At 39.4% G+C, this 26,830-nt stretch overlaps 1 protein-coding gene across 2 annotated transcripts; it reads left to right on the top strand.

The window, feature by feature from the left end:
* The first annotated feature begins 17,078 nt into the window (after positions 1-17,078).
* On the top strand, positions 17,079-26,438 carry GJA1 (gap junction protein alpha 1). Of its 2 annotated transcripts, none has more exons than XM_054279115.1 (2): positions 17,079-17,330; positions 23,363-26,438. In XM_054279115.1, the coding sequence occupies exon 2, from the start codon at positions 23,375-23,377 to the stop codon at positions 24,518-24,520; it is 1,146 nt and encodes a 381-aa protein (XP_054135090.1). In that variant the 5' UTR covers positions 17,079-17,330; positions 23,363-23,374; the 3' UTR covers positions 24,521-26,438. The 2 variants fall into 2 exon arrangements, with proteins under 2 accessions (XP_054135090.1, XP_054135089.1); XM_054279114.1 differs by having other exon boundaries at positions 17,080-17,330; positions 23,359-26,438.
* The last annotated feature ends 392 nt before the right edge of the window (positions 26,439-26,830 follow it).

Genomic DNA, 26,830 nt, shown 5'->3' with positions numbered 1-26,830 from the left:
CTGTAGGAGTTCCTGAGCAGAAAGTTCTTATTCATTTCATTAAAATAATTTCAAAGATGAAGGGTGCTTGTGGAACAGGCTGTATCTCCACAACAATCATTGAGACAGCAGCATATGCAGCAATTTGACTGTGACATTAAAACCATGCACCCTGGGCTCTCAGGCAGGTGACATTGCTAGACTGATATTGCCCAGCTTCTGACAATTTTCCAGCTTGTGCAGCTGTTGAGAACATGTGGGCTTTAATGTTTCCGTGCTTAGTGAGTCTTCCTCTTGCTTTCTCTTATGTAAAACATGCAGACCACAGCCTGCCTCTACTGAGCACATTGAACATTAAAATAACAGATTTGTTTTCAGAACAAGAAAGTAATGGATTCAACTCTTAATTATTGAATAGCTGTGTTGTCTTTTAACAAATCTGAAACTGTTTCCAGTTCTGTAATCTGCTACTTTGATGCTGGTAAAGATTTTATTTGTGAGTGCATTCAGCCACATCTGTAGGAGAGTCTGAAAACCTTAAAGCACAGCTTACTCCTTCCGGATTATACTGAACATTTTACAGGTATGGAAACATTGCATTTTAGTTGGCTACAGTAATTTAGGTAGAAAGGTAAGTGCTGCCAATTTCAGTGCTAATTAAACAGAATTTTAACAGCAGCAGAAAGTGATATATCCTATTCTTCCAAACATAGGTTCAGTTCAATCTGTCTTTTTAATTGCACTGCAACAGATTATTACATTATGCAACTAAATAATAGAACAAAACTCCAGCTAAAATCCTGCTGAAGGGGAAAGTGCCTTGTATAAAAATGGTTCCATTAAATTTTGTTCTGCATTCCAACAAATACACAGCCATCAATATCCTTGCTTCTGTATGACAGAATTGTTCACATTAATAGCTAGCTATTTGGGTCTCAGTATGAATAATTATTTAAAACATTGATTAAACTGCCATCATGTTTTTAAATGGACAGACCATGAAAAAACTAGTTTACCCTGCAGTATTATTTAATAATTCAGCAAATTCACATCTTGAGAATTTTAGTAATTAAACTCCAAAATTAAAAACACACATAAACGAGCCAATCCAAGACAGAAAGAAAATTCAGTCTTTTGCCAAATTATGCTTCGGATGGAAGAACACTCTGTAACAGATATTGAATGCTAATCCTTCAATAGCCAAGCAACTTTGAAAACCATGTGACAGGAATTCATATGCCTGGAGGAAAAGTTGAGGGTAAGGAAACCAGATCCTAGAACCACATAGAGAATCACTCCTAGGAAAAACCCTGTCTCCACAAAATTGGGAGTTTTGATCTCAGACAGTGGAAAAAAATTTTTTGAACTGTTGATACTAAGATAAGGGAATAAGATATGAACCTGTTGATCGTTTAGCAAATCACACTAGTGCACTCACCTGTGCAAAAGCTCAGCCTTGGAAGCAATTACTGGTTCACAATCTGGAGCACGGGAAGGGCTCACGTAAAGAAGAAATTGGATCAGGGGTAACTGGAGGACTTGTGAACCTTCAGCTTTGGGAGGAGGCACTGAGACTCGCAGACTGGAATATCATTCCCTATTTAGTATTCACAGTCCCCAAATGGTTATCTTATTCGCCTTTCACCTCCAAATAAAAGTTTACACCTGTTTACAAGATGTGAATTATTTTGATTTTTCTAATTGTGAGTTTTAAGGCTGGCTATCCATCCCAGACACAGTAAATACAATGGGTACCACCAAAGTTCTACATTGAGAAAAGTTGAATCTCTCTTTTAATACAGCCTCTTTCATAGCCATGTCTTCCTTCAATAGATTGCCAGAGGTGGAATGTGTCAAATGTAACACTGCTTGATAAAAAGAGAATAGTTTTGAAAAACTGTTGAAAAAGGCAAACAAATGATCTAGCAAAACCACTAATGATGCAGCATGGCATTTGTACACTCCTTAACTTTGCACAAAATGCATAATGGAGGTACACTTCTTATTGAGTCCATCCAAACATTAAATCTCATATAAATGAGATACATCTAGATATTATCTTCCAAATGAAACCCTTACAACTGAGATAATTCCCATTTCCTCCATTTATGCATTACTTGCTCCACCTTGAGCCATGATTTCAAGTCAAGGTTATTTCAGTACTAAATCTGCTTTAGACTTAATTAACTCTGTTGATCCAGAAAATTTTTTAATACTTAGCAGAGCACACTCCTTAATATGAGAGCAAATAGAAAACAAGGTAAAAAGACAAACAAACAAAAACCCAAACTGAAAAGATGAACTGAAAATGTATGTCAGTGTAATGATCACATTAAAACAAATGCCTCAATATGGCTGTTTCAAGAACAAATCAGATTATGTTTACAGAAGGATAGTCCATATTAAAGCATTAATCACATTACTATCTCTTTTGTACCCTAATAATTTGTACAGACCTATGTGCATTTTTCTTGCATAAAAAACCCTCACACTTCTGAAGGATGCACCACTGTTAAGAGCAACTCCATGCTAAGGGTTCCTTCCAGCTCCTGGAAATTCTAAAATGTATTTTCTAAAGAGATAGCGGTTTGCTAGAAATGTCTGTAGCAATGTTGGATAAGTTTGTGCATATCCATCATGCACTACATGGCTTTCAATAAGGAGTTTTCATCTCTGTGTGCTATGTTTCTTTTTCAGATAGTTTCATCTTCTGTGATTTGATGTTTAAAAATCACCCATGCCTTTGGTGATGTCTCTTTATGCTGTTCACTTCATTGAGACTGATCTTCAAAGCCTTCAAGGTGGACACAAGAAGAGGACATCATTTATTTTCCTATGACTATATGTCGGGTCTCCCCGGCACAATGAAGGAGAAGACCCCAGTTGTTGCAATGCAAAATCAGAAGATTTAGAGCTGGAAATAGCTTTCATTATGTCCTCTCACCTATGATTTTGCTGTTTCAAAATTGCTGTCTTTTGAGTGTTCGTGTCCAAGTTAGTTATAAACAACTCAGGCCATACAAGGACTGAGAACAAAAGGAAGTTTCCATTCTCTGGCAGCTGGAAAATATTTTCCTTCATTGAAGAGCATATTTCTACCTTTTAGTTTCAATTACTGTATTTTCTCACCTTTCCTGCACAAAACCAAATAATCAGGCAAACAAGAAAAGCCCAAACTTTACCACTATCCTTCATTTCTGTTTATATTACTAGCTTGGAGTTTAGATTGTGCTGTTTTTTCTACTATCTTATGCTGTATTTTACATTTCCTTCAGGACAATCATTCAGGATAAATCTTATTATCAGTCATTATTTTCTGAAAATCACATATTAGAAACAAATTATTTGGGGTGTGTACATGTCTTTTTTTGTAGGGGTGAACAAGAGGAGTACACGTTCTGGAAGGTCTTTTATAGGTTTAAGATGTCAATTGATATAGCAGCCACGAACTGTAGTTTACTAATAAGACTTGCTGGAAATAAAGAGTTGGAATTATGTGTTACAGGAGCATTCCCAAGACATTCCTAAAATACATTAATGTAAATGTTTAAATGGATAGTGTTGAGCACTGGATACTTTTGTAATTATCAAACTATGCCTGGAAATATCATATAAATATCTAAATGAATTTTCTAAATTAATTAGATGTTTTGTTTACTACCATTATAACTTACTATTGCTACAACTTAAGACTAATGGAAGTCTCAACTTTTTTATGCAATTCTTGACTTTTTGTTAATTTATTTACTGCAACATTAACTTGTATCTACAGTACAAGTAGAGGACCTCCTGTGCTTTGATTATCCTTTAAAGAGCAATAAGAAGATGTTTAAACTCTTGCTGTTTGCATCCATCAGTGACTCCACGTATTACCTATGAGTAACTTGTTTGGGGTTTTTTTTTTCCCAAATGCATTCAGTGCCCTTTCTAGAAGTGACATCAGATGGGAAAATATCCTCAAGTATCATTACCAGTTGACTTTTTTCTCTATTAACTTACTGTAAAGGAATTTCAATGCTTCTAGAGATAATTAGATCTCAAGTGATCTTTTTTTCTGCAGGTAAATGTAATCTCCAGAGGAAAACACTAAGGCTTGACACACAGTCTCTAAAATTGAAATTGTTGTTGAAACCATTGCTCTGTCATATTTCCCAGAAGGAATTGACCAAATCAATTACAAGTAATCACTCACTTTCTGTGCAACTGACTGACACTTTTAATGAAAAATGTCTGTGTTGTATGTTTATTGACAAAAGTATGCAACGTGCTGTTCCCAGAAGAACCAGAAAATTTAAATAGAGTAATATGAATGACAGAAAAGAACCAAGAAAACAATTAATGACAATTAATTAGTTGTACTAATAGACCTTAAAAACCCTGGGGTACTAGCCAAATCACTACACCATGTAAATGGTAAATGTGTCCTGGGGGGGCATCAGGCACAGCATCACCAGCCAGGCAAGGCAAGAGATTATCACACTCTGATCTGCACTGGGGCAGCCTCATCTCGAGTGCTGGGGGCAGTTTTGGGTGCCACAATATGAAAAAAAAGATGAAACCATTAGACAGCATCCTTGAGGGGAAGCTGTATGAGGAGCAGCTGAGGTCACTTGGTCTGATCAGCCTGGAGGAGACTGAAGGGAGACCTCACTGCAGTTACAACTTCCTCATGAAGGAAGGAGGAAGGACAGGCACTGGTTGACAAGACCAAAGAGAATGGATTCAAGTTGTGTCAGGGAAGGTATAGGTTGAATATTAGAAAATGGTTCTTTACCTAGAAGATGGTTGGGCACTGGAACAGGCTGCCCAGGGAAGCGGTCACAGCACCAAGCCTGACAGGGGTCAACAAGTGTTTGAGCAATGCTCTTGGGCACATGGTGTGACTCTTGGGGTGTCCTGTGCAGGGCCAGGAGTTGGATTTGATGACCCTTGAGGGTCTCTTCCAACTTGGCTGAATAATTCTGTGATTCTGTGACATGCATTTATCCTGATGCAGGAGTTAAAAAAAAGGACTGCCTTTCTGAGATGTACTCTCTGTGTTGAAAGAGGATTGATTTTGCAGATAATGCAAGCTGATGATAGCCAATCAAGCATTCTGTCAACTTATCTTGGCTTTTACAGGAAAAACAAAACCAAACAAAATATTGTTGATCAGTTTGTCAAAGTCTGAAAATGTCACGACAAGTTTTTAGTATAGACCATGATATAAAAGGCTTTAAAATGTATTTCAATTATTACTTTCAGGTGGGAACCCTTCAGAACTCAGAATCACAGAATTTCTAGGTTGGAAGAGACCTTTAAGATCATTGAGTCCAACCCATGTTCTAACACCTCAACTAGATCATGGCACCAAGTGTCACACCCAGTCTTTTTTTAAACACATCGAGGGATGGTGACTCCACCACCTCCCTGGGTAGATGATTCCAGTATTTGACCACTCTTTCTGTGTAAAACTTCCTCCTTAATTCTAGCCTGTATCTCCCTTGGCGCAGCTTGAGACTGTGTCCTCTTGTTCTGTCTGTTGTTGTCCAGAGAAAGAGACCGACCCCCAGCTCACCACAGCCACCCTTCAGGAAGCTGAAGAGAGTGATAAGGTCACCCCTGAGTCTCCTTTTCTCCAGGCTGAACAACCCCAGCTCCCTCAGTCGTTCTTCATATGGCTTGTGTTCCAAGTCCCTCACTAGTTTCTCATTCTCAGACATTGACCCCTGAGTGAATAAGAGAATGGTTACAATGAACCGAGGCTCTTCACGTCTGAGTGAGGCTTTTTTTAAAATTTAGTCAATTCTCGCAGTCCTGAACTGAACAAAAACAAAAAAATCAAAACCAAAACCAAACAAACAACCCCCACCCCAAAAAAAAAACCACCGAAAAACACCACAAGCCGTTGGTGTACAGCCTTCCTTTGGCCCCTAGCCTGCCTCGTTCCCCCCAACCCGCCCCGTTCCCAGCCATCCCTCTGCCAGCCCCGTTCCTGCCACGCCGCGCTCCCCTGTCTCGCACCGCCCCCTGGCGGCACCTGCTGGAATCGCGGACGTCCTGCCTGGCCCCGGGTCCCCCGGCCAAACTCCTGCCTCCTTCTCCTCCAAAACCTTAGTCTTGCATAAATCAAAAATTCCATCTTTAAACTACTTCGTATCATAATATAGAAAGAAAAAAAAATTAGGGAAAAAAATCTTTATTTGATCGTTTCATTGTGATTTTATGTGTATTTTTTCCTAAGTATATATATTTTTTTCCCTTCTTTTATATTTAGATGTAGGGCATATATGAATAAGGGCTATGTAAGAATTCATATGTTATGTCTTCCAATGTCTTGAAGCTAATTTGCTATATTGGCAGATTATACTTCTTTCTAGCCACCGAAACTTCAAACCCTGGTTGGAATTGGGATGTCAAGAGTCCTTCGGGCTTTTTGCCCAGCAGCAGTTATTCTTCTTGGCACAATGTGAAAATTGTGTCTAATGTGTCTAATTGTGTCTCTGCAACCTTGATCTGCAGAGCTGCTTAGAAATGCGAGCTTATCGTAGAACCGGTAATTAGCAGGGACAGAAAGAAAGATTACGTCTCAGTGTAACATTTGGAATTAAGTCAAAAGATTTTTGGTTTAAAGACACACACTGTTTCTAGTGCTGAATTGTGTTTTAGGCCTTTCTCTCCTGCTGTAATAGCCTGGAAGGCAGCAACTGCCATCTCTGGAGGCACCTCGTTTTCTGAGAAGTCATTAATTGCTTCCTGCAGTGACTGCTGAGGGGCATGCTGGTCTGGAGAGCATGAAGCTGCTCAGTGCCTCAGCCTGTGTAAGGAAAGCACCCTTCTAAGCTAAACCAGGACTCTGAATAAGTTGTGTTTGTGCTGGTCACCAATGTGGCCATACTGACCAGCCCTGTGCTGTAAGGATCGCTTTTATGGATTTGATCTGCAAAGATCCTCGCTGTGCTTCCTTCCTGAATATCCTTAGTATCTTCAAGGAAAAAAAAAAAAGGAATGATGTTATAATTTTTTGTTCTTACTGTTGTTACTTTTTTTTCATCCTTAAGTTGAAAACATTGGGAAGCACCCATAGTTTCATGAGAATAAACCTTCTTTAGGACAATTTATAGAACAAAAGAAATAATATGCTTTTCCCTATCAGTCCTGCTCTCAGGAGTTCATAGAGGACCCAAAAGATGTTTCACACATTTTAGGTGCATATTACTGCCTTAATATGTTTACCTAGATTTCATGAATATTCAGAATAATTTCATGCAATAAATACTTAATTCCCAGATGGTTGTCTTACAATAAATCTACACATATCTATACCATCAGAGGAAAACACTTTTTGTGAAACTCATGGTGAGTTGTTACAGCAGAGACCAGTGGTAGAAGTGAGCTGTTTTATGGCACTATATATGGCACCAGGGTTCCCAACACAGGCACTTCTCAGATGCAGTCTGTGGGTCAAGCAGATTGCATGTCAAGGACTTTTACAATTTCACACTGAGGCTTCTGCATTTCCATTTCAAAGGCTTGTAGAGACCCTGTTTGTTCTTGATGTAAAATTCCTTCTTGAAATCAAATGGTATTGAGAGCAGGGAACAAAGGCTGAATAAGTAACAAAGAGCTATTTATGTGCCGTGGAAAAGCAAAAAATTTGTGCAAGTGCATCAGTATCACTTGACTCTACAAGAATTCATTAAAGGATCTGTGGTTTATATAGTCATTCATGAAGTAATCCAAAGAGATTTTACTTCTGGTTTAGCATTTAACTTGCAGTTTATAGTGTGTTTCCCTGTCCTGTACCCAAGATTAGCCTTTATTTTCTGGTTCACTTGGATATTCAGCAGGATCTTCCTTTATCAGTAAACATTTTCAGCAGTATCTTCTACAGATATCAGCTTAACTGGCTTCATACCCATGACTGCTTTCCAGGTTTAAGAGAAAGAATTTACTCAGAGGAGTATAAACAGTGAGTAAAGAAGTTCATCCAAAATGCAGAAGTTTCTTTCCAAATAAAGAAGTTCATCCAAAATGCAGTAGTCACTCACAATTTCCACAGAATAGTGTGCTGTGGGTGGCCCAAGGGGCTCTCAAACTCATGTAGATTGTATCCACTACAATTGTGCTGTGATCATCTGAAATGGACAGAAATAAATTTACTTTCGTTAGCCTTGTGTTATAAGAGCTTATCCCATTTTAGGAACTATTTTTAAAAGAACACTAAGACAAAAGATATTTTTTCTCAATTATTTCTCATCTTAATAAACTTTTCAATTATTTTTCATATAATCATAGAATGATTTGGGTTGGAAGGGACCATAAAAATCATCTAGTACCAACTTCATAGAATTATTAAGGTTGGAAGACACCGTTTTGGAGTTCAGCCATAAATCCAGCACAAGCAAACTAAACCCCAGCCCTAGTGCCATATTTTTGCAAAATAGTGCAGCTTCCTCAACAGCAATAAAGGATGCATTGGTTTTCCTTCAGGTGTCCTCGGTTTTTATAATTAGAGCAGTGGCTTTGAAAGCTAAAGACACTGTTTTGAACTTTACAGTCTCAGCAGGGCTGGCAAGTAGGTTTACCACTTTGGGAGCAAGTGTTCTGATCACTCAATGATTAACAAAAATCTCAGCTGCAGCAGAAGCAGAATCCCAAGCAGCCTCATCCAGGAAGAACAGGATGGCGTGAGGAGCCCCACGAGGCAGCTCATCCCGGGCTGTTTCAGATAAAATGGGGTAAAACAGGGCCTTTCTGGGCAGGGAGCACCTCTGGTGTTTTGGGGTTTCTGGTCAGAACAAGGATGGGAGAGGACTCTGGGCAGCACAATGTGGGGTGGTTCTGGGCCTGTTGAGCACCACGCATGCTTCCTGAGCTTTGCAGGTATCTGTGCTTTTCCAGAGTTTTGTAATTACTGCAGAAAGGCAGCAGAACCAGAAATTAGGACTTGTGTGCCTCAGCTCTCCATATCTATACTAATGTTTTGCGGAGAAAAGAAGAAACCTCACAACTTTATAAAAGTTGTAAAGCTCGGTATGTTTATTTACGGTGCCGAACTCATGCGAAGAAAATTCTCCTTAAAAGGCATGCGTACCTCTGAGAACTTCAGATCTCCTTTTATCCCCCTCCTCACTTTGCTTCACTAGGACCTAAATTCTGTATTCATTCTCATCCACTGCTGACAGCACCAAGTCACCATTAATGCGCTATTTTATAAAGACTTTTTTTTCCCTACAAGAAAACATTTTACAGCTATTGTCTACCATTTTTTACTTAGATTTTAGACAGAATTTGCCAGATATAACCTTGGTTGTGAGAATACAGATTTAATTTGTACCTTCCATGTTCTGAAAATATTCTGTACATATGGAAAAGTCTGAGATTATTAGTACCCATTTAGAATTTTACTGTGATCAAGTGTGCAAGAACTATATTTTTGGATAATACATCAGTGTCAGCTTTTAAGGCAGGTGTTTATTTTGAATACAGCCTCAGAAAGTTGTAAAGCTGCTGGATTTTACTATTCAAATTTGACACATAAAAGGAAACCCTTAGTTTAATGCTCAGTACATTACAACTAATTTTTCTCCCATTATTGAACTTGCTTTTAGCATTCTTTTGATGCAATGTACTTTCTTAAAGTTTAACAGCTGAAAGCTATTGTTATCTTTTATGTGATGGTTTCCCTTTTGCACCTATGTTCATGTCTGCTGAACAGTGCTGGCAATAACTAATGAGCAATTCCCAGCCTAAACTGTGAAGTCAGGATTTTTTATGTTCTTTACGCATCATTTGTGTATGTCATTAAATTACTGATATACTGTGTAACTTGACTACATTTCTTTTTCAGTCCAGTAAATCTAAAAATCTCTGAGAAATTAAATTAATGAATGTACACACATTTAAATTCAAAGCAGATTTTTGGGCCTGATGTTCTTTACTGCCTAAAAAAATGACTCATGGATTATACTGGAACATCTCCTTCTGGGAAAATCTATAACAGAAACTGCTAATTCCAGTAGATTAATTTTCCAGTTGTTTTCCCAAAGCTGTTCTTATGGGAACCTCTTAATTAGTAGTATATTTTAAATCAATTTGTGTTTTTACCAGCAGTAAACCCTATTAATAATTTTTACTTTGCTTTTATGTAGAATTTCTTGACATTTAGTTCTTTGCAGACCCTTTCATGTCCTCAACACCATTAATCCTGCAGGCTGCCAAAAGAAAGAGGCAATTATGCTCCTCAAGAGATTCTGTCCAACATATAAGCAGCTGTACAACAAAAGGCAACAGAGTGGTGTAGGGGAAATGAGTGGGAAACCTGGAAATGTTCATGTCCTCAAACACCCCTGTGGTGCTATCAAGGAGCCCAGTGAGTGCACCTTTCCCTTTCAGCCAGGAACATCTCACTCCCTCTGCCTCCGATTTTCAGAATTTTTTTGAAATAGTGTGCTTCAGGCCCATTCTCCTAGATGACATTAAATTTCTCTTTTCTGCAAGCTAAAACCCTCTTAAAGTGAGAGGAAATATAAACTTCTTTGTTTCCTTGGCAATCATGTGGGAAGAAGACTTTAAAATAAATGACTGGCATGGTCAGTCTGCAGGTGAGTGGGCAGAGTCACTCAGTGAAATGTGAATGAAGCCACATGTCAATCTAAACATAATTGTATCTACAGGAAAAGGCTTGCCAAAAGCATTCTTGAATCTTGTGAAGAATTAAAAAAATGCCAAACAGTTAAAATTATAATGTACATTACAATTATAATTAACACACTTTATTTTAATGCATGACATAATAGGAGAGCCTATAAAATTTTGATTCTAGTTTCTTTCTCTGTAGGAATTGATTAAAAGGGGATTTTTTTTTCTAAATATCAATGTGTAGACTAGCAATAAAAAATGTTTATTTTGATATTCTAGATAAAAAGTCCATTTAGTTAGATTTCAATGGTCATTTAAATATTGAAGCTGCTCAGTTTAATTAGCTGCAACCGATGATATTGCCTAGATAAATGTAACAATATTGCTCTCTTAGTAAAACACAGTGCCTCACACTAATAAATTCACTCAAATGGTGAGTGAATCTGGAATTATTTAAATAGGACCAAAAATCAAAATTAAATTAAACTCAAGGATATTCTGAGAACAGGATTTAAAAGGCATAGTTTCTTGAGGGGAAGGGAGCTCACTCATTTCCTCTTTGCTCCTCTGAAAGTAGCCAAACTTTCTGTCCCTCAGTTCAGCCACATGTGGAAAACTCATCAATCTCTCCAAGAGTTCTAAGACTTCCATAGGAAAGCAGTTGCTGTTTGTAAATCCTGGATAAAAAGTATTAGAATTATGTCAAAATTTATAAGCTTAACAAGCTTATAAGCTCACTTATTCTAAACATCCAATAACTTAATAAGCTCATTTATTCTAAACATCCAAAGCTCAATGATTTTTGCACATCAATTTATTTTTTTTAATAATAATGAATTTTTTCATCAATAAAGTTACAGAAATATTTTCAGCTGGGTAATAATTTTGGGAACTTTCCTACTCTGGTTTTCTTTCGTTTGTGAAGATTGTTATTTTGTAATTTGGTTGTACAACCTTTATTTATCCTGTTGAATATTACTTTATGTGTGCAAATTTATTTTCTTCTGTGAGATTACCCATTAGACTAAGTAGCAGACAATGTCAATACATATCCTGAAATTTTCTTTTATTTAATTGTTAATAAATTCCATCATTTCCAGACCTCCTGAAGAATTTAAAGACAGTTTTGTGAAAGACAATGTTACTTTCACACTGCTACTCTATGGTTTGAAAGAATGAAATGGCCATATTTGTTTTTAAAATCTCCCATCCTTTGGGACCAAAGGCATTGGAATCCTCACCACCATCAACAGAGAGAAACAAAAGCTCACAAAATACTGAAAAACCATCTCACTGCTGGATTTTTAATGTGAAATGAAAAATAAAATGAACAGAAAGATATTACCTGGCATTCAAGATCCAATATAATTCATGTTTATTTTCACTGTGTACAGAAGGTGGAGCCAAATTCATAAGGATCTGTGAACTCATACTTCAATCTTTGTTTGAATACTTTTCTAATGTCTTTCTGGAGGGGCAACTAGTTCAGAGAATGTATTGATTGGAATCAATAACAATCTTGGGATAAATCCTTTTCAGACCCAATTTTCTGGTGTTTAAGCTGTCTTCAATAAGGTTTGGAAGTTTCTGGGCACAGCTGAAGAGCATCTGAACCCTCGTGTATTGTCCTTCTCCTTTTCTTTGTCAGTGACACAGAAGTGAATTCATATTTCTAAATGTAGCAAGTGAAAGTGAGCAAGCTGGGTATCTCCATGAAGTTGTGGTGAGACCTTAGTGGTATGAAGTGACAAGCACAAAGAACAGAAAGGAAACAATCACCCCAAGTTTTGAGCACTTTCTTTTCCTTCTCTGTGGTCCTCATAAATTTTAAAAAGAAACTCACACTTACTTGTTTGTCCTGCTAGTTGATGTTCCAAAATACAACTAGAGAACAAATCAGAATAATTTGGGTCTTAAAGGATGGACCCTGTTCTTAAGAAATTTTGCTTCTCATTCTGGTTGATCCATGAGCTGTCTGTGACTCAGAAGAGTTGCTGATATTCTCCATGACAAACTTTCCAAAGCAGCTACTATAATGTAACTTATTCTATGATAATATTTATAAAACACTCAGAGATTGTAGACAGATGACTGTACAACAGTGCAATGTATTTCCAGAGAATGGTGACGGTTCTCTAGGGTGGACTCTGATGCAATGGCATCTGTCATATAGAACTTCCCATTTTCATTTTAGTTGCTTCAGTCTGCTGTTTTTTCCAGAAGGGTCTCTTTTCCAATAGCAATTGTTTTCTTTTGCAGGCAGTAAGAGCAGAATCTCTCTTATGCTGACTAAGACTCCTTTTCCCTTGGGGAATATCTAGCTTTGAATTAAATTAATCTGAGAGACCAGTTTCAACAAGCAATGGAAGGTGAATTCACTAGCAGGCAGTCTTGTGATTATCCTGCTTTTACTATTACTATCCTTAAAATTATTCTAGGAAAATATTCTTATAGGCTATGTGCTGTGCCACCCAAGTGGGACCAGATACCACCCTGAGGGATGACAATTGCCTTTAACTCTCTGTTTTGAACAAGCAGTGACCCTTTGAAACGTGGGGCAGGGGGTGGATACGGCTGTGCTTTGCAGACTCAAGGATGCTGAGTGCATCTCTGGGTTCCAACCCGGTCACCCCAGCTGAAAGAATGTGCAAGCACTGTGGCCAGCTACTTCAAAGCTGAGTTGTATTTCTACGTGACGTAAATTCCTTAAACAAGCAAAAAAACCTCACTGGGTGCCAAAAAAAAAAAAAAAAAAAAAAAAAAAAGCATTAGTCTGCACATTTATGTGCTTAGGTAATCATGAAACACCACATTATTGTTCCTTGGATGTTCTGAAAAGCTTTACCTCCATAGGCCGTGAAACAGGGCCACGCATTATTCACAAGTTTGTCTTCAGAGCCAAATGTGTCAGAAGGGATATCAGTGAAAACCTTCCAAAGCTTTTGTGCCATCCAGGGACGTGGGTGACCACACAGCTACCTTGAAAGCAAAAATCTGAACTGCCTGTGTATATTAATCTCTTAATTTACTGTATATTCAGCTCATGTTACTTGGTCTGTGGATTCCTCTCCCAAAATGCACAGGATGAGGACAGTGCCATGCATGGAAGTACTGGGAAGTGAATTTTGCAAGCAAATTAAAAACAAGTGGAGCCATGTGATTCATTTTAAGAGCTCCACAAACTACAGACATGCTTAATTGGAAGTAGACCATGAACCCATTGGGGGGTTTGGTGATGGTCAGAGGACTGGATAGAGCCTTCCAAATGAAACTTTCACTCGGACTTTTCTGGTGAATCAGGTTCTCAAAAATTATTGAGGGATTATTTAGAAGAAATACGAGGGAAAAAAGGTTTTTTTAATGAAATGTTTCACTTGTGTTAAGGTAATAATTACAAAGAAAACAGTGGAGTGAGTTCTGTATTAAACATGAATATGTGCCAAAATCTGGAAATACTAAATAATCCAAATTTTGGTTCCCTTGGTAAGTCTGCATAGAAAAGCAGCAGCAGTGGGCAGTGTGGGCTCTGAACTATTTCACTGATTTAGCTGAGGATTCAGCAGAGTGGATAGAAGCACTGTGGAAGTCATCCTGAGCTTCAGCCTCAGAGGTGCACTTGGCAGAACCTACGCTCCAGCACTGCACCTGGGTTGAGGTGCAACTGTGCCCTCACAGATTGTGCTGCAGCCTGCCAAAACAAAGGCAAACAGGTTCTGGGGTCCTTGCACTGCCGAGACAGTGCTCTTTTGCTCTTTTGCTCCAAAAGGCAAAACATCAATGGATGGCAAGAGAGTTCCCAGACAGTTCAATGCCCCAAAATGTTTCTTTTTTTAATGTGAAAAGAATCTGTCTTCTACAATGCAAGGCTTCAAATCTAACTGTTATCTTCTTACCCCTCTGTTAGTCCATAATTATGGACAGATTTGAAAATACCTCAGATCTGACACCCCTCTGCTTTTCTGTTGAACACAGCTGAAGAAGGGTTGTGTGTGAGGACATTTGTTCCATCTGAAACAATTGTTCCCTTTCAAGCAAATGAATGTGAGAATTTCTTGTAACCTCGTGAAATGGTAGATCATTGCATCACCTGAAGCAGGATATGTTCTAGTAATAGGCTTTAAAATGTGATAGTGAAGACACATTTCCAAACTCTAAGAGACATTTCCAAGTAATTCTTATTGGGGCAGATTATAGTCCTTCCTAATTCTAAACAGTATCACAGTGGAGACTTGTGAAACTTTCCCTTTTGCATGTAGATAATACCATAGCAAAATCAAGTCCTATGCTTAATATGGCCGCAAAACCATTCTTCCTTTGTTACTAATGTACACATTTTAGCTTTCCAAACTGGGTTTTAAGATTGCTGCGCTTCTCACAAATGCTGGGAGTTTTAATTTATGTGGAGGAAAACTTCTTCTTCCTTCCTTCAAAACCACAATGTTTGAAAAATTGCAAAGCCTGTACTGGAAGATAATGGGAAAATGCAAGATCAGGCAAGCTGGACCCTGTGATCTTGTGATTTTGCCAGCTTCAACAGGGAATGATAGCTTTGTATTCTTGCATGTTATAATTCAAGGGTTTATTCCTGGCATAATTCTGCTTTCCTAAGGGGCAATTTTTTTCAGGACCAACATACACAACATCCAAAATGTCCTCAATGTCTCAACATTGACACACATAGTCACATTGACAGAGTTTTATACTTTGGTGCAGAATAACCAGTGTTTTACAGACAGTAGCAGGAGCCCTAAGTGTGTACTCTGCTCACTGTCTATACCACAGTCATGAAGACAGTGAAACGCTATGGTTTGTATATTTCAATTTATCTATTCTCAAGAAGAAGGGCCCACAGTCTGTGAGGCACAAAGCTCCAATTCTCCCTTAATGTGATGAGAAAAGACATTCTGAAAACTACCTTCAGAAAACATGAAGTTTCTTTCTGCCTTATGGCTTGGACAACTGAAAAAACAAGAGGAGGGGAAAAAAATAAGTCAAAACTAACAAACTAGCAGCCACTATGAAACGAAACAGAGGAAACTGAGCAAACCTGTTGTCTTTGTCTGCAGCTGGAAGAAGGGGAAAGGAAGGTGTGCACTGTAGTGTACTATCTCTTTTTGTCAAACAGGAGGCACTGTGGGCTGCTATTAACTGCTCCAAGAAAGAATCAGGATGGGTGTGTTTAGCTCCCCGCTTCGAAGCTCCCTGCTGAGTCTATTTCTACAAAGATCTTGTCTTACTTCTCTTCTCTGGAGAGATCTGGGTAAAAAACAGTAGGGAAGAGCTGTGAAAAATAAGCAGTAATATCTAGGTTGTATCGCAGAATGTAACTCATTATTTAAAAAATAAACTGTAAAGAGGACATTTATCTAGGAATAACTCCATACCCATTACTGAACTTCTCCCGTTCAAAGAGCAAAAAATGCTTATCCATGCTACTGAGCCCAGAAACAACTCTTGAGAATAACATGAGTTGAAACCCAAGTGATCCTGGTACAACCCAAAGTGTTTCCACACTTTCCACAGTGTGAAACTTCACAGAGAACTATCTGACCAGGACACTTCTAGAGAAGCTCTTAAGTCCCATGGAGCCGCTCCAGGACATGAACAAGTACAAGCCCGATTCCTAATGCCTTTTGAACTCCATGTGTGAGGAGCTTAAAATAAAGAAATAAATTAATCTCTGTTTTACAGACAAGGCATTTTTTAAGGAGCATTTAACCAGGGTCTAGCCAGGAGCAAAGCCACATTAGTTTTGTTCCAATTGCATAGATAAGTTTTGAAGGATGTTTTTATTCTATAAAATATGTTCAAAAATTATCAAGAACATTTCTCACTATTGAAGCCTGATTCTGAAATCTCCTGGAAAGAGTATCCTGGAATGTGAGATCATTTCTTCATTTCTCCTGTGGGACAGACACACGCACACATGCACATACAAATAATCGTTAAAAAATATGTGATGTGTATCTTCCGTGGAAACAAACACGCTGCTCTTGGTGTGTGCTTTCATGTGTGCACGTAAAGGAAATTGACCTCGGTAAACAAGGCTGTGTTCGCAACAAAAAAAGTAGAGAGGGCTTGGGAGGGCTTCCTCTCCTGAGTGGTGGCTAGGAGATGCAATTCCCGCATCCAGAATGTCCCCGCTGGTTACTCATGAATGCCTTTCCCTGCATTTCTGCCTTTCCCTGCAGTGAAGCCCCTGGCGCACACCAGAGAGCCAGCTTGTGGCATCTGTGTCCGGCGAGCCCAGATGCGGTCACCGCGCCGCCCAGGTGCCCCAGTGACCGGGGGCTGTGGGGCGGCTGCTGACTGCCCGTGCATTTGTTTTGTTGCATCAGCAAGAGTGGGCTGCCGTGCTCTCAGGCTCTCCGCGGGCTGGATTTTTGCTGTGCCTTCAATCCTGTCCCTCCTCCTCCTCCCCCAGCTCCGAGCTCTCCGCCCGCAGAGCGCCCCTCCTCCTGGGCTCTCCCCTCCCTCTCCCCTCCTCTCGCACAGTCAGAGGCTTGAAAACTTGTTAAAAGCTCTCCCAGTGTTCCAAGTTAGAAAAAACTTTTACGAGGTATCAGCACTTTTCTTTCATTAGTGGGGAAGGAAGGATGAAAAATACAAAACAGCAGTAGACTTTTAAAGTTTAAATAGACAGGTCTGAGTGCCTGAACGTGCTCTTCCATTTTAGTTTAACCCTCCAAAGAAGTGCTCTGATCCGTTTTCACTGCTGATCAGCAAGGGTAAGTTGAAAGTTTTCCTCTTTCACTTTTTCATCATTTTGTGTATCCTTTTTTTTTTTTTTTTTTTCTCTGAAAACACTTCTTTTCTTTGTTCTTCTTTTTTTCCCCTGCGCTTTAAGAACTCTGTGTTATTGCGTTGAGGGTTGAACTTGTTTAAAAACACACATCTCTAAACAGCGCAGATTCTCTTTAAGCGCTCAGTTCCAGCTTGGAGGAATGCTTTGCTTTCTTTTGTCACATTTCTATACATTTCTAGAAGTGCTACACTTTTACAACTTGTAACCTTGTTCGGCCGGAGGAGGAACTGCGGCGAAGTTGTGAGCGCCGGGCTGAGCGGATTTGTTGCTGCCACAGGCGATCTCTCCCCTCCACTGCCTCTCTGGCTATCTCAGCTCTTTTAAAGAAAAAGCCGAGGTGTGCTTCACTCTCCTCTGCTGTACCGAAATTGCACCAGAAGTTAGCAACAGGGAGACCTTGCCTTGGATGCGTCCCATTCCTTCCCCTCGCGCGTTGCTTTCATATGGAAATCCTGATTGATGCCTGATAGTTTGAGCAGAGCAAGCTCCTTAATTAGATGCCTTGTTAAATGCTGCAGCTACTGAAGTGGTGACTTTCACGTGGTCTTCCTGATAAGTTTTTTTCCCTTTTCTTTTAAAATAGATGTGATAAAATCCAGACACGGGTTATGGATTTTTAACCTGGTTTGTATATAGTTACTCTGTTTTAGCAACCTCAGTGAGGGATTTTAGAGAAGGAATGTGGGATATCATGATATGCCTTACCACGTTGGCAATGTCTGTGAAAGTCTTGGGTAGATATAAATGAAAGTTGTCTAGGAAGGACTGTACATAATCCACATATGACACATTCCCTGTGTAATACCTCAAAGACTTAATTGTCAAAATGCAGAGGAAAAAATACTTGAGCAGCATCTCTTGGAGAACTCAAAACCTTTTCATGTTGCGAGACTTGGAGTGATTCCTCGTAGCAGTTGTTGCCTGCTGCTCGCCAGTAGTTCAAAAGCAGCACGAGGAAGGAGAAAAAAGAGCCTTCAGCTGAAAGACAGACAAAGCAGAGAGTCTATCTTATCGAGTAACGCACGAACAAGGATATTGTGTGCTTATGTGTCCTCATATTTTGCCTTGAGATAACCAGCAAGCCTCATGGAGCAGCATATTTCCTCTGAGGATTTCATTTTTTTACGTGATTCTTATGACAAAAACCCTGATAATGAGCACAGCAATGGGATATGGACACCTTTTGCCTTACGTCTGTCCCAGTGTGTGTGTGCGCGTGTGTGTGTGTGTGCGCATCGGGAGCGAGTTAGAGGACTTGAGTGAAGCTTTCATCCTGCCATTTTTAACATCTGGACAGCACACTACGCGGCAGAATTTAAGCCTCTAGTCTTTGGGATGTTTACTGAAGTGTTTCCTTCAGAAACTTCAAAGCCAAACACTGGCACTGACCCACAATACCTAACAAGCACTCGAATGGCAGAAAGGCAAGGGGCAGGCTGGGATCAGGAGAGGGAAGACAGGGATGGACACAAGGGATTTGATTTGCAACATAAAGCTGAATGCTTATACACACAGGAGCGCAGACAAATTCAACACTCTAAAGTTATCTCAGGTCTCATATTATGCAAGCCCAACAGACTAATTTTATCTGCCTCTGCAATGAACCAGGGCCAAGGATTCCTGTGGGTATGGGGAAGGTTAGAGGACATTGAGCAATGCATCTGTTTCATTAGATGCATTGCTCTCTTTCCCCCCAATCTTTGGTATCTCCTTCCCAGGTTACTCACTGAATTTGTCTCCTGTAGAGGCACCTGGACTGTTGTTTGTGCCATTTATGTACTTGGACATCCAGATTTCTAGATTCTCAAGCAGGAGCATCAGAGGGCCTAAGGCACCCTCAGGGAATTCAGCATTCCTTACCTTAATTACAAAGTGAGTCGGTAGAGGGATGAATCTGTGCATTAACACAGAGGATAGACCTGACTGGTACAATTAGGGAACATCTAAGAAAGTGCTTACAGTTGCCTGTGCAAATATGCCTTAAAATTAAATTAAGTGTGGAGGGCACAAGATGGAAAAGGCAGAGGCTGTGAGGTAGATCTGGTAGTGGCTGACCACCAGCAGTACTGGCAGACAAAGGGAAAACCACAGTTGTGACACTTTAAATTCTAGTTACTGCAACCATTTTGTGCGTAACCTTTGTCCTGTGGATGAAATGAACTGAAGCTCATCTGCAGACCTATATATGAACTATACCTTCCCAAGGGAATGTCTGCAAGGCATTTGGTTATTTTTATAAGATTTTGGAAAGCTAGCCTTCCCTGTTCCAGCAGGTCCAAACCCAATGAGTTGTATAGTCTTTCTCTGTGATTCATGTTACTTTTGGGAAATGTTCAAGCTGATTTATGTTTGGGGTCCAGAGCTTTCTCTTTTGTTGTCTAGGTGTGTGTGAGCACAAATACAAAGACAAAAAAAGTTGGAAATATGAAGCGTTGGCCTGTTTTGGCCTTCCAATTACTTCATCTGCACAATTCCACTTTAGAACCCACTCTAACCCTTGCTGCTCTTCCGTCCACTGGCATGTGACCTTCTAACACTGTAGTCAGACCTAGGACATTACCACAGCACTGAGTTTGCATTATTCTCCTTGGAAAATATGAACCAGATGACATGATGAATGCCGCTCATAAAAAACAGTTCTAGAATTTCTTAATTGTGGCTTACAAATCAAGTGCCTTACATATGTGGTCATCCTAAACCCGTGCAGATGAATGCTGTCAGATCTCCTGCTGCTCTATGGATTTTTTTCCCTGCCTTTACCCACACACAGTAGGACCTGGAAGAAATCCATCTTTTAAAGACTGCTGGATTTTAATACTAGGCCAGCATTAGTCTGCCTCAGAGAAGGTTATGATCCTGTAAAGTATTAATCAGTAGAAACTCTTGAAATGCACGTACTCATCATCAGCCATATCCTTAAACTCCTGAAGTAATGAGTTTGTATGAATTGAATAGGCCAGCCTGTGTCATTCAGTGGACTCCTTTAAGTTATTTGGAAGTGTTAAAACAAGCTGAAGCCCAGAAAGCTAGACAGCTATTTTTAAAGGTTGTCTGCCAACCATTTCAAGCTAATTACAAAGCTAGAATACTTAAGTACCTGTTTGATACAAAACCTCTTTTTGTACCTGGTAAACAGATTTGTAATTGGTTAATAAAACTGGTCTTTCAGTGCCCTGAAAGTAAACAAGTTAGATCCGATGAATGAATTTTCTCTACAACAAAGCAAAGTACTGTGTTTCATAAAGCAATGGAATCCACTTAAGAAAAGGAATAATATATTTGTGCCACCACAAGGTTATCTGATTAACAGTACAATGTTTTGAATTGATGTGGGTTTTTTTTATCACTGGCAAAGGCTAGCATGTAACTGATCTCTTTTTTAAAAAGTTGCTTTTCAGAACTATGTATGAGTAATTCAAGCATGGAATGTTTCCTCCTGGAGTTTATATTGCCAGCGGACACAAATGAAACTTAGCAATTTTGCATGCTGAAGCAAATTAAAAAATAAGGAGTAAATTCTCCAAATACTGCAGGTGTGGGATTAAGTAGGTCAAAACTGAAGTAAATCGTATTGCACTAATGAACCAGAGAGGAGTGTAATTAGAAAACAAACAACACATAACTGCCTAGAAATAACATATCCTCTGTTTTCTTAATCAGGCTTTCAATCTGAAATAACATTTAGACAGTAAAAAAAGTACATGGAGTCTGAGGAAAGTCTGTTAACCCAATAGTTTCTAGTCACTGGAAAGCTGACTAATTAAATCAAGAAGCTGTTACTTGAAAAAGGCTCCTTCTGTCCCCTTGCACTAGGACATGGAGCAAATAGCTTGCCTTTAAAACAAACTTCACGTGTTGTATGGTTACAGGCTGTTCTCTGTTTTAACAATCCCTGCCTGAGGAGGAACGTGGTCACATTTCATTCCAGACTTCCCAGGGACCTCCACACATCGCTGCCTGACTCCTTCTCTGCCGCTCCAGCCCAAAAAGACAAACTCACTTTTTCTGGGAAGGATGAAAGCTGAGGATGGCTGAGGGGATGTGTCAGAGACAAACATGCTGTGTTTGCTCCTTCTGGCAGAGGCTCCCAGTTTTAAAAGTTTGAAGCAGGCCTGATCCTTTGATGGGGCTTCATTCATGAGAAGAGCTAATTACATGAGGAAGGGTCAACAGGCTGCAGTGGCTGAACTTCTGAGCCAGCTGTTAAGGCAGACAGAGGAAATGGCCCTGGGGTATTTTTCAGGGGTTCAAAGATAATTGGCATCTCAGAGTTATCAGAGCGAGTACTTTAAACACTGTCTCCCATTACTCTCTCTGACTCGGTGGCAGGAACGGTGTGTTTTTATTTGGCATCTATTGTTATGTTTGAGTTTGCCAGATTTATACTCTTGTGTTCCCGGTGACTCACCGCTTCTTGAAAGCAAGTCTCCTTGGTGCTAAAATTTCCCATTTTATGAATTATCCAAAAAGTGTGTATTCTATAAATGACCTCCACTAGGGAATATAGCCATGATGCAGTGGGGAGGAAATCATTTGGACATTATCAAAACTGTTAATACCAGGAAGGGATTACTCAGCATCCATGGAACAAATATCTGTGCCCAGCAGCATTCACATGAAAAGGGAAACTTCATGATTATTTTTCCTTTTAAGTTTTTGATTTCATATGATTTCGTGCTTTTTCATGTCGGGCAAGTTAAAATATAAGTTTTAATAAGATTACCATCTCCAGTTGGTAAAAATCGATAGTGAAATTTGTTTTTCTTAGGAATCCAAAACATCAAACAAACTATTTCATTTCTTATATGTCATCCTGTGTGTTTCCAGATATTCTGAGAAGCTGCCTGTGTCCCAGAAATGAGCACTTTATAACTCAAGTCAGGAAGGACACTTAAAACTTGCAGTGTTCAACACTTGGAATGCAAATTACAAGCCAGGAGTCACCTTACAAACAGAGCATATTTACCTTTTTTTTCCTGCTAAATCTTTTCCTTTCAAGACAAAGAAGGAATTTAAATACAAAAAGATGCAAATACAAACCTGAAACTCCAATGAATTAAGCAAATCACAGATAAACAGGAAACCAGTTCTTCCAATACAGTAACATGATCTTAGCTGTATTTCATGTATTTACAATTTTTTGTTCCTTAATAAAACTGTAGGTAAATAATGCTTTCTTTGATCTTCGTGATGCAAATACTAATGTATAAGCTTAATTTAGACAGCAAATGCTTCTTCTGAAGTTTAGTAGAGTATAAGCTTGGCATCATTAGGAACTATATCCTTAAACCTACTACATGCTATGAAGTTGCAGGCAGAAGCTCAGTTTAATATTGCTGTGTAGGAAAAATGGCATGCATTTTACAAAGGTAGAATTTTAGGTATGTGAGCCTGATATTAACCTAAGATAACCTATTGCATTTAGGTTATATTGTGGTTTGCCTTTTTAGTATCTGAAAGAGTGAACATAAAAATTACATTGAATGATCAGTCCTTACTGAAACTGAGAAATCTTTCATATATTCCCAGGATATTTAGGCAGTGCTACTACTTATTCCACACCCTGCTTCAGCTGTCACATCTGTTTTTCACCTGAGGCAGGTGTAGGAAATGGAACTGAGGCTGCCATCAAGGAAGCTGAGCCAACCACAGTGGTCACTGAGGGTTATCATGGGCCTTCCTGAAAACTGGAGTGAAATTAGAATTAGGAACTTTTTCGATTGTGCTCTGAACCATTATACGTTACTTTCTCTTTTCAGTTTCCCTGACTTTCCACTTCACCTGCAGACTTACTAAATCTCCAGTTTCTCTTCAGATTTTCTGAAATACATTAATTACAACAAAGCTGATACCACTGCTCTATTAGTATTGATCAGTGATTTAGTGTGTCAAAGGTATTGAAGCTCTCTGACTTAACCCTTGCTATTTTTTTCCTTTGTGTCCTTGTTTAGCCAGCATCCTGTGAAGATGGGTGATTGGAGTGCCTTGGGAAAACTTCTTGACAAAGTTCAAGCCTATTCTACTGCAGGAGGGAAAGTGTGGCTCTCTGTCCTCTTCATTTTCCGAATCTTGCTATTGGGAACAGCAGTTGAATCTGCTTGGGGAGATGAACAGTCTGCATTCCGGTGTAACACTCAGCAGCCTGGTTGCGAGAACGTCTGCTATGACAAGTCCTTTCCCATCTCCCATGTACGCTTTTGGGTTCTGCAGATCATATTTGTGTCTGTACCTACCCTTTTGTACCTGGCACATGTGTTCTACGTAATGAGGAAAGAAGAGAAGCTGAACAAAAGAGAAGAAGAGCTAAAAGTAGTGGCAAATGATGGTGTGAATGTGGATATGCATCTCAAGCAAATAGAAATTAAGAAATTCAAGTATGGGATTGAAGAGCATGGCAAAGTGAAGATGCGTGGGGGACTGCTCCGTACTTATATCATCAGCATCCTGTTTAAATCTGTCTTTGAGGTGGCTTTCTTGCTGATACAGTGGTACATTTACGGGTTTAGCCTGAATGCTATCTACACCTGTGAGCGAGACCCATGCCCACACAGAGTGGACTGTTTCCTCTCCCGTCCAACTGAGAAAACCATCTTCATCCTCTTCATGCTGGTGGTGTCCTTGGTGTCTCTTGCCTTGAACATCATTGAGCTTTTTTACGTGTTCTTCAAGGGTGTCAAGGATCGTGTGAAAGGGAAAACCGACCCCTACTCCCACAGCGGTGCCATGAGCCCTTCCAAGGACTGTGGCTCCCCCAAATACGCTTATTACAATGGCTGCTCGTCACCGACCGCCCCCTTGTCTCCCATGTCTCCCCCAGGGTACAAGCTTGTTACTGGAGACAGGAACAACTCCTCCTGTCGTAACTACAATAAGCAAGCCAGCGAGCAAAACTGGGCCAACTACAGCGCGGAGCAGAACAGAATGGGGCAGGCTGGCAGCACCATCTCCAACTCGCACGCCCAGCCCTTCGACTTCTCCGATGAGCACCAGAACACGAAAAAACTGGCGTCAGGACATGAGCTGCAGCCCCTCACCATTGTGGACCAGAGGCCTCCCAGCAGAGCCAGCAGCCGAGCCAGCAGCAGGCCTCGACCTGATGACCTGGAGATCTAAGCGTCTTGATGCAGTACTTGCTCAACTACGAAACGACGTGCATTGGAAGATGCTGTCAGTGCTGATCTTGTTCCAGTGGAGGTGGTACTTAACAGTCTCAAGCAGGAGATTTTAACAATCATAAAAGAAAAAAAAAGCAAAACAAGCAAACAAACTTTTAAAATACTTGCTGGTTCTTTGGGGGGTGTGGGGTTGGTGTGGGGTGGTACAGTACACATTGATATTTAATGTAGCTGGTTTAAAGAATTTAAATACTAAAAAAAAAAAGGAAAAAAGATAGGTAGTACTAAGGTAAAGGGCTGTTTTTCTAGAAAGGCTGTAAATATCTGAGTGTATGTGTATGTGTGTTCTATCATGTTTGTTTCTAAAGATTCTTCCATAATACTAAAACCCAATAATAACTGAACTCACATTTGTCAGGGTGAAGTGCTACCTGAAGATGAAAACATTTTTCCTATTCAACATGCAAAAAAGTCCAGGATTGCCTCTGATCATTTCCCTGTCAAGAACATTCCATTCTTAGAAAGTGCACTTTGAAGGTAAACTTTCCTACATGGTCCCCCGGGTTGTTGGAAGGCTCCTGTGAGGACAATTTACAGTCTTTGAGTCGTTCAATTCAAATTTCAGGCATGGCCCACCAAGAAATACTTTGGTCACCTGCTCTTCCAGCCCTTCATGCAGGTGTATTTTGTGACGTGCGTAAATGGGATGGCTCCACACACGTGGAACCAGCAACGACATAGTCTTGCCCACAGCAATACTTGTGTCCTGCTACGTATGTAGAGTCTCTTTAGTATTATATGAAACATAATTTGCTGCCACTTGCAGATTTAAGCATCAAGACAAGCAAGCAGCTGCCTTTAGTGAATTTTATCACACCTTTATGTGTACTAAGGGTGTAGGTATGTGTGTGGATGCGGAGGTAAAGGTATACACAAAACACCCTCAGAAGCATAGGCTGAGAAATAAACGCACACAGGTTACTTGCAGTTGACACTTTCTCTTGGATGTTGTGAAGATCTGGGCCACTATGGTGTTTACATTCTCTGGTTCCTTCAATGTAAGTGAAGCACACGTTGTTATATTTTTTTAATTCTATAAAATATTTTCCATGTATCCTAAATGGACGCTCTTTTAAAAATAAAAGTAAATAAATCTAAAGGGCCTAATCCTGGATGTCTTGCTCTGGAAAATCTCTCTTTCAAGTTGTTGGGAGTTTTGCCTCAACAAATCTGCAGGATCAAGCCCAAGATGTAGCGAACCATGTTCTTGCTGGCATGAATGATTTTCTTTTGTAGAAGTTAGGGGTGGAAAAGACCCATTAGGTCATCTAGCCAATCTCCCTGATAGGTAATAATGATGCTTGAATGATAGAAGATGTAGTACTGTAAGCAAGCTTTAGTCTTTTATGTGAGAAACTTAGAAGAAGTGCTTTGTGCTGGATTAATAATAAAATATGCCTAAATGGCTTTTGCAGTAACTGGTATTTTTCTTGTTCTAAATATTCACATTTACTGAACTGCAATGTCCACTGAGTTTGAAAGTTAGGTCTTTCTAGATGGCTCTAGCAACTTTAGTGTTTACAGTTAGATTATGTTTGAAATGCAAGTGAAGTTGAAAGGATTTTTAAAGAGTACAATTCTAGCTAATTTATTTGAAATATATGCTAAAGAAATCTACCAGTTTCTTCAAATGCATAGCCTCTTAGCTGAACACAGATTGACCAAGGAAATACATAACTTGGTTTCATTTTGCAGCAACACAGATAAATTGTTTCATTTAATACATTATATTAATTTGTTTGACATTCCATGTTAAACTACTGTTGTCTTCAACTTCATTGCATGTATGCAACCATAGTTTGTCAGATCATGTTGTCTGGAGAACATTAGTCAATAAAGTTTTAATTTAGTATAAATACATTTTCTAATTGTCTTTTACTGTTTCATATGTCCATAGATATCTTTAGTTTCAGTCTGATAATCCAAACTCATTCCTCCTGTGTTCGTTTTTCCCCAGTCACTCTGCATTTCAGAAGCTTCCTTTATTTAATCCATCTGGGTTTGCTTTGAACTGAAATTCCACAGGACCATGTTCAGACACCCTCACAACAACTGGAAAAACAAGCATTGTCTCCACCTCTCCTGAAACTAAGTAATGTTCAGCATAAAGAAATCTTGCTAGGAATCTCAGAAAATGTATATTTATTTGCAAACTATTATAAAAATGACAGTCCTAAAAGATTGTCACATAATTTCTCAAGGAATTTTTATATATGGTTTAGATTTAACATTATGAAATCATTGCATC

Source organism: Melozone crissalis, unplaced genomic scaffold (assembly GCF_028551555.1).
Source record: "Melozone crissalis strain CALT ecotype California unplaced genomic scaffold, PUWL_Pcris_2 ptg000027l_1, whole genome shotgun sequence".
NCBI classification, from domain to species: domain Eukaryota; kingdom Metazoa; phylum Chordata; class Aves; order Passeriformes; family Passerellidae; genus Melozone; species Melozone crissalis.
The sequence above is the reverse complement of the archived record's forward strand: the minus strand, read 5'-3'. Positions and strand labels throughout refer to the sequence as shown.

Bases quoted from the DNA above. Each gene is read 5' to 3' on its own strand.
- GJA1 (XM_054279115.1), top strand. From the start codon at position 23,375: ATGGGTGATTGGAGTGCCTTGGGAAAACTTCTTGACAAAGTTCAAGCC.